The sequence below is a fragment of the Orycteropus afer genome, unplaced genomic scaffold (genome assembly GCF_000298275.1).
Source record: "Orycteropus afer afer isolate SDZICR_OR568_19922 unplaced genomic scaffold, OryAfe1.0 scaffold00212, whole genome shotgun sequence".
NCBI classification, from domain to species: Eukaryota; Metazoa; Chordata; class Mammalia; order Tubulidentata; family Orycteropodidae; genus Orycteropus; species Orycteropus afer.
The window spans coordinates 4,145,969-4,154,617 of record NW_006921799.1 but is presented as its reverse complement, the minus strand read 5'-3'; the positions used below and the strand labels follow the sequence as shown (position 1 = coordinate 4,154,617).

The following is an 8,649-nucleotide window of genomic DNA, read 5'->3' as shown; positions in this document are numbered from 1 at the left end:
TAAAACAAAGGAGAAGAACCACATGATCATATCAATTGATGCAGAAAAGGCATTTGATAAAATCCAACACCCATTTCTGATCAAAACTCTCAGCAAAATAGGAATAGAAGGGACATTCCTCAACATAATAAAAGGCATTTAAAAAAAAAAGTCATATTTATGGGTAAATTTAAATAAACATTAAATATAGAAAAAATTAAAATGTCTGTTGAGGTAAAAAAAAGATAATATATCATATATATTATATCTTAAAACCTTCCGACTACCATCAAGTTGATTCCAACTTATGGCAACTCCCATAGGGTTTCCAAGCCTGCAAATCTTTACAGAAGTAGCTTTCCCCAGTGAGAGCTGGTAGGTTTGAACTGCTGACCTTTTGGTTAGCAGCCAAATGCTTTAACCACTAGACCATCAGAGCTCCTTAATATAAGGAGCTAAACTAAACCCACTACCATCCAATCAATTCCAACTCATAGTGACCCCCATTGGGTTTCCAAGGCTGTAGATCTTTATGGAAGCAGACTGCCTCATCTTTCTTCTGCAGAGTGGCTGGTGGGTTCAGGCCAGAGCTTTGGTTAGCAGCTAAATGCCTTAACCACTACACCACCAGGGCTCCTTCAATATGTATGTTGGGAAGGGATAAATAGAGGTGACTGAAACGAAAACTCCCTTTCCCTTTCTCCCACAATAATGCTGAAAATTTTCAAAATGAACTTCTCACTCAGTTAAAAAAAAATTATACACACACACACATATATATATGTATATAGGAGCTCTGGTAGCATAGTGCTTAAGGCACTTCACTGCTAACCAGAAGGCTGGCAGTTCAAATCCACCAGCCACTCCTCAGAAGGAATGTTGGGCAATCTTACTTTTGTATTGATACTGCCTCGGAAACCCAAGGAGGGGTCACTGTGAGTCGGGGCTGACTTGACAGCACATAACAACAACAACAACAAATATATATATATATATGTGTGTGTGTGTGTGTGTGTATTTTTTTTAATCAAGCTTTAAAGGATTCTATGCATTATATCAAAACACTTTTAATGTATTTAATAGGGGAATTTAATCGGGGAAAATGAATTAACAAAGTAACTCCAGATACCCAAATTTTTACCCCAAACTTAGGGTAAGAATCATTGTAGAAGAAATCTTGCTGGGCAATTAGGAAATGAATTACAGCATTTTTATATCTTATATTTGTATTTAAATTGTTCCCCAGGTTGTCCCTTTTCAACTTTAAACTCTCCTTTGTAATCTCTCTTTAGCTTGCTGATTCTGCAGTGAATCCTGAAAGTTTGCATAATTTCTCAGCATAAAGTGTTGTCAAGTTGTGGCTATACTTGCTGGTGTCAAAGAAAATCCTTGATTATCACCTGCAATTCCAATTAATCCTTAACTGTGCAAAGGTCATATTTAAGTTTTTAATAAATCATGTATTCTGACTCCCAAAGGAATACTTGATAATATACGGTAGAAAATTTAGAAAATACAGAAAAGCACAGAGAAATTAAAAACTATTCATAATTCAACCATCCAAAGGTAGACACCAAAGTATACGTTTTGTATTTTCTTTTCATCTTTGTGTGTTTATAGAACCTCTTTTTTTCTCTTAGCATGTCATAAATATTTTCCCATGTCACTAAACATTCCTAAAAATCATGATTTTTAGTGGCGAAAAAGTAGCTATTGTATGGATGTATTATTTAACCATGTTCCTCTTGCTGGATACCTAGGTTATTTCTAACTTTATTATAATACATAACAAAATTATATGGTCTATATATCATAAATTATCTATTACATGAAATATCTTATATGCAATTATGCATATTAATGTCTAGAAAAGGAATTATCTATCATTTTTAAGGTTATTTACATTTTTAGTCTCATTGATACTCATTGTCAAATTGTCCTTCACAACAGTTGTCCAAATGTATGACAGTAAAGGCATGAAAAATCAGTATTGGTATTAGCACAATTTTTACACATTTCATTTATAAATCAACCTGCAGAAAGGTATTCCCTTGGGACTGTAAACAGTTCAATTGAGCATTCACTGCATGTGGACCACAGACTAGTACCATTATTGCTTTTGTCATAACAGGAACAGCAATTGGCTCAAAACTCTGCTCATTGTGATGCTGATGATGTGGCCTCCTTGATGTTCTAAAAGATTGTTTGGTGTAACTTCTTCAGTATTTTTATCTTAAGCTTTCCTATCATGTTTAGAGTCAGAATTCAAATACTGTACAGTTTAAGCTACAGTATGCCTGGCCTATAACTTGGTTCAAAGCATTTATATTTATGTCATTTTTGTCTGCTTATCATTCTAACAAGGTGGAAGAAGCAATTCCAGTCTACCAAAAAGGTAAAATTCTACTGTTTGGTATATTACTAGAGTTTTAAAATTAGGCTAGGTAAATTACTGTACAGTAAGGAAGAAGGGCATATTGAGAGTTTTTTGAGATCTTTCATAATGACCACATTCAAATCCAAACTGAAATATAAAACTTGTTAAGAACTAAGGGTAGGAGATAATACAAAAAATAGAATGTTAAGTTTGTTATTATTATTATTAAGGAAAATATTAGTTTAAATATAAATTAAGTATATAGTTCTAATTAAATTGGGAAAGTAATAAACAAAGGATCTCTTATGTCTCTCAGTCTTTTGAGTTAAATGGTTTGGAATCAGACTAATTTCAACTGAAGCTTCTTTTTATTGGGTTCTTTTTTTTTCTTTGACTTTTTTCTTTTTTTGAGGTAGAGGGGATGTGTGGCTTAAAGCCGATTCCATGAATGAAAAAAATAGAAAGATTGAAAACATGTGAGATGCTTTAGAGGACACTATGTTTTATGTTTCCACTAATACAGATCTTAACACTAGGTGGAGAATCAATAAATATGAGAAAGCAACTTACGCTACAAAAGAGTATGCTCCTTTATAAAAGATTATTTTTACTCATTCCCATCCTTGTTCTGTGGCCTAAAGTCATCAGGTGATTTGATTTCTATAGAAATGGAATATTCTGTGAACATGTTCCCAATCAAATTGAATACAATTGTGCTGGCCATAATACTCTAGATCCCTTAATTTCAAGTTCTCCCTGATGTTTTTTTTTACAAATAACTGATACGAGTATTTCTTTTGCCATGTCTTATCGTTAACATAACGCTACTGATAGCTTCATATTTCCCTCATTTCATCATTCAGAAGCTAGTCATCCTCCCCCCTTCCTCCTTCAAGACTTCCCTCCCCCTATCGTTTTTGCTTGTTCAGCCCCCACACATTCAGACATATTTATTCCTGTAAAGATAGTGACACTTATGGTTTATTCTAAGACTAAATCTGTGTTGCCCAGTGACTAAGGACTTAAGCATGCACTGCTTCTATGCTTACCCTCCTACCTAACTGACTACTCAACTTTTTTATTCCTTTCTCTCAGAAACCTCTCTTTTGGCACAGTTCTGTTAACACACCACTGCCAGGCCACTAATTGATTTCTGAAATCTGACATTTGTTTTTTTGTTTTCTCCTATCTTCCCTAATGGTACAGCACTACTAAGCAGGAAAGAATGCAAAGAACTAGAAAGTTCAAAGTAATTGAGGATCTGTCCATTCACACTGTCTGGCTTCATGCCAATGCAGAACCTGGAACATTTGAAAAATATTTATCAAGTTTTAACCCTTTTTTGCTAAGTCAACGAAACAGGCCTTTCGCTGCAGCATTTGTATTAACACCAGGAGCAGTAAGCTTAGTTGGACGTGTTTTTTTATAGGTTCAGAACTGCCCGGCAAATGTTTCAGAAAAGAATTACTTTCCAATTTCCATACTATTGTACAGTATTAAGATAGTGATTTTCTGTGAGATCTGCAAAACTGGGCACTTCAGAGAAACCACTACTTGAAAGTGGCAGCCCTATTTCTTGAGTCCTTATGCCAGAAAGGAAATTTAAATAAATGCTACTGTATTTGAGCTAAAAAGAATGTTTTCAGTGTTCTGCAGTAAATGAGTCATAAGCCAAATCATAGCTAGTATCATATCTATATTTCAATAAGAAACATGGAAATGTGAAAACAGCGAACAAGACTATAAAAATATATTGTTAAGTATCAAATAGTTGCTCTTTTTTTTCTTTTTTTTTTTAATGGGAAAGCCTTTGTAAATGAAAGCATGTTAAAAAAGTGGTGTCAAATTATACAAGCATTTCCAGTAAAATAAATGGATTTCATTGCAGTGAAAACTTGGGTTGAAATAACAGGCCACTGAAACTCTGATAAACAGAAAGACAAAAGGAAAGAGCAAGACAGGTTTTTTAAAAAAGAAAATATAAATGGATACTGGATTGTAGTAAATCTAAGTTAGATTTAGACTAAAGTTAAATGAAAAAAAAAAAACTGCAAACGTTCTATTAATTATCTGTATCACACACAGGTATGGTCCTGTTATCATATTAAATAGTAAAATTCTTTCAAATTTACAAATTTTAACATTATATTAAATCCCACACCAATTCTATAATCTGTTTTTAAGCTGTTTAATTCAAGAAGCAGGTTTATATAGGAAAAATAGGATAGCTTTGTAAAGATGAAGGTGGACAGTATGAGATGGTTTGCTTAGGAAAAAAAAATTGCAAAATCACTTATTACTTTGGTAATGTGGAAGTAGTCATCGACCATTCTCTGAAAGCAGAGATTACAGCTATAAAAATGAATCATGTAGTAACAGGAATGAGAAGAAAAGGAGAAAAAAAATCTATCTTATAGCATAATTGTATCTTTTCTCATAATAAATAAATATATCTAATACTTTATGTGTGTATTAATTTTTTATCTATACACTAAAAATGAGATCCATGCTTTGCATAGAGACTACTCTTTGAAGTCAGTGTTTTTCTAAGAATTCTTTATTAAAGCTGTTATACTGTGAAATGATGAGTGGGTTGTTGCATATGGAAAACGGCCTAATGGTATAATGTTCTGTCAACATATAGTGTATGTGTAGTAATATTCCAGGCATTTTTATTGCAGTTTATTATTCCAGCTTCCCAATAAGCCAGATAAAATCATGTACAAGAACATTAAGGATTAAAGGAAGTGGTTTCCTTAGGTGATTGCTGGCAAAAATTCACCTTCCCATTATAATAACATAGTAAATGGACGGTAATATATTTGGCTATTACTTTCCAGTACATTTTGATTCCTAGTTTTCAGAGCTCCTATGTAATGTTTGTCACTTGTTTGGTTGTCTTTTCGTAGGAAAAGGTGCCATGGTGTTACGTAAATGTGCTATTTCGGTCTTGTAAATATTAAACTACATTTTTTGATCATACATTCTAGTAAAAATAAGTCAAATACATACTTTATTCCTTAGTGCTTAAATCAGATGATTAAATCCTTCGGTTAGTATATTTTAAATATTAAAAATTTCAAAACATATATGGCCCATTTCCCTCTCTTCCGCACACGGCTACAAGATAGAAATGTGTGTGAAAACTTCTAAGCATTTAAATACTGAAGGAAAAATACAGGGTTTTGTGTAGGATTTTTAAAAATGCTTGTCATTACACTTTTTATTCAGGACATTCTGAATTTCTTTAGCTAAATTATATTTACTGCCAAAGATACAGAGACGGGATCTGTTTTAAAATTTGTTTATCACGTTGTACCTAGTAAAGAAGTGTACATTTTGTCTATTTAAAGATATACATTCATTAAACTGTCTCTAAAAACCTTAGCGCCCCGACCAAGCCGCCGTCAGGGTTTCAGCTTTTGAGTTTCATGCCCTTGCACAACACCTAAGACGTGCAAACACTTTTTCTCCCTAATCCTGGTAGAGAACAGTCCGAAAAAATCTCCTTCGGCGTCTCCACCCTAATTCCCTCTCTTCCTAGATTCCACCCCGCTTCTCTCCTTTCCTCCGCCCCCGGCTCTGCCAGCCCAATCTGTCAGAGAAGTTGTGTACAAACTGCGCTGCCGCTCTGAGCGCGAAGCTCGTGGCCGGAGAGGGGTGCGGTCGGTCCGGCGGAGGCGGGGCCCTTGGCGAAGCTCTCCCTTCTCATAGGCTGGCCGTTCCGGCAGGTCCGGCCCCAGGGTTTCAGGATTGGCGGCGGAGCTGCCAGTCAGGGCAGTGGGCCCCGCCCCCCAGGAGTTGGGTGAAATAGAGGGGAGCGTCAAGTGTCAGTAGTCGCGGGGCAGGTACGCGCGCTTGCAGCTTGTTCGTAGAGACTGGCGGTGGCGGGAGCGGGCTCCGGCTAAGAGGAGAGAGCACGGTGGGGCGGGGCGGGGCGGGAGAAAGTGGCCGTCCGGAGGACGTTGGCGTTTACCTGTGACCCAGCGGAAGAGTTTTGCTTTTTCGTGCGCGCCTTCGAAAACCGCGTCTGCTGTTGGCTGAGGGGTCCGCCAGGGAGCCTCCCCCTTCTTCGCCCGCGGCCCTACGCCGAGCTCGCCGGTCCCCGCCGGAGTGGGCGAGGTGGGAACGCGCGTTCGACCCGTGCCTGGAGCCGCCCTGCGAGTGCCCATGGCTACGCGGGTGCTAACCATGAGCGCCCGCCTGGGACCTGTGTCCCAGCCGCCGGCCCCGCAGGACGAGCCCGTGTTCGCGCAGCTGAAGCCAGTGCTGGGCGCCGCGAACCCGGCCCGCGACGCGGCGCTCTTTCCTGGCGAGGAGCTGAAGCACGCGCACCACCACCCTCAGGCGCAGCCCGCGCCCCCGCAGCCAGCGCCGCCGCCCGCTGCTGGCCCGCGGCTGCCCCCGGAGGAGCTGGTCCAGGTAGGAAGAGCTGCTCCCCTCCGTCTGCCCTCCCGGGGCTCGGGCGTGTCCGCCGCTGCGACGTGCGGGCGACAGGGGCCGCTCCAAGCTGGGAGGTGCATCGGGGCTCACCGGGAACCTGTGCCGGGGTGGCCAGGCGTGCCCTGCGCCCCAGCCTGGATATCGGCATTTCACAGGGACAGAGTGGGGGGAATCCAGGGGAGAAGAAGGTTGGAGATGAATCTGACCTGGCCAGTCGGCCCTGGAAAGATTAAAGAGCAAAGTGGATTCCCACGCGCTTCCTCAGTTTTCCTTGTATTTGGGGGATGAAAGCTTTTATCCCATGCTCAACTTATTTCGCTTACTTCACCTCTTCCTCCTAGTGCTCTGGCCTTGGAGCCGCTCCCCCACACCGCACCCCATCGGCGTCTCTGGTTAAGTATAAACGCAAGTTGAGGTGTTGGAGAGGTTCTTCAGGGTGCCTGTTTGAAACCCCTTGGCTCGACCTGCTTTAGACGCGATTGTGAGGCTGCGTGTCTGGGAAATGAGAGTTAGGAAAGCTAAGGTTGTGTTGAAATTCTTACTTTTCCTGAAAAAGAAAGACAAAAAAGAAGAATGGAGGTGTTGTTTTCTTGGTATGCGCGTAAATTTTCTACCCGAGCCGCGTTGAAAACTGGCAGTTGGCTTTACACTTGCCCAGCAGCCGAATTAGAGCAACCGCCTGTTTCTTTTCGCCCACGCAGGGAGTCATATAGCCCAGAAAAAACTTCCCGGGACTTTTAGCCTGTCCCAAGGAAAAAAAAAAAAAAAAATTGGAAACATACCCACATGCAAACAGCTGGAAGAGCTAAAATCAGAAACCACTAACCACGGGAGCGCAGTGCACTAAAGGGTTTAGTTCGGTTTATTTCAAGACACTTCATTTAATATAGCCCCTTAGTATAGTGTATATTTACTACGTAGCTCTTACTCCAGGGGTCTGTCTGCCACTGTCGCCGTGCTGCGAGAGGGCGATGGCATTTGTCAGAGATGTGATTCACATGACTGGAACGTTAATTTTATTTTTAAGTCTAGTCTGTTCGGGAAACCCCATCCTCATCCACACCGAATGATGAGGTTTGAAATGAATCGCTTTTGAAATTAAGTGGTGGCAAAACGTGACTGTCTAATTCACAGATTAAGGTGAATGAGTTCTTTGAGCATTTCATTTATTTATTTTTTTCTTTCGAAATTTCCTTTTCAATGTTAAAAATTAATAGAAAAAATAAGCTTGTGTTGTGCTGGGGGAGAAGATAGCTGTTAACAGATTGAGGCATCTGGATACAAGTTGAGTAGATCCATCATTTGAAAGCTATTTAGTTAATTCAGTTTGTCAGTTTTCTGCTTAGAGGACATCAAGAGGGTAAGAGATGACTGAGCTTTTTACAGAGTAAGGGGGAATGTAGCATTGGCCCACTGAAGAGGACATGATAAATGTTTTGCTGATGACTGTGCTAGCAATATAGCAGCCTCTCCCCACCCACGGCTCTGTAGCACCACTCTACCAAGGGAGTGATTTTCCCAACTAGCTAATTAAAGATCTGTTTTAGATAGGGATATGAATAGGAACATTTCATTATCATATTAACCAATTACATACAGAATCTGCTGATTAAAATCAACATTTAGATCAAATGTTGAATGTGAAGTTGTTTTGTTCTTTTTTTCTGGGGATACCGTGTTTTGTTCAAAACACTATATTTAAGTTTCCATTGAACTATAAACAAGAAAAAGCACTGAAATAGCCAAGGAATATGTTTTAGATTACATATTTCGGCAGTATCTATCCAAGTGAAAACCTTCATAATGAATATTTTTTAAGGTCTGCATATATATATATATATGTATATATA

General features: G+C 39.4%; 2 protein-coding genes across 2 annotated transcripts in view; both read left to right on the top strand.

Annotated features, from left to right (window-relative positions):
- PIBF1 (progesterone immunomodulatory binding factor 1) overlaps positions 1-6,170 on the top strand; it is a 529,275-nt gene extending 523,105 nt beyond the window's left edge. Inside the window, exon 17 of the mRNA XM_007948312.2 lies at positions 5,901-6,170. Within this exon, the coding sequence (XP_007946503.1) occupies positions 5,901-6,170 (270 nt within the window). The remainder of the gene's footprint in view (positions 1-5,900) is intronic.
- A 356-nt stretch (positions 6,171-6,526) lies between these two features.
- Positions 6,527-8,649, top strand: part of KLF5 (Kruppel like factor 5) — an 18,430-nt gene continuing 16,307 nt past the window's right edge. Inside the window, exon 1 of the mRNA XM_007948303.2 lies at positions 6,527-6,778. Coding sequence (XP_007946494.1) covers positions 6,527-6,778 — 252 coding nt within the window. The remainder of the gene's footprint in view (positions 6,779-8,649) is intronic.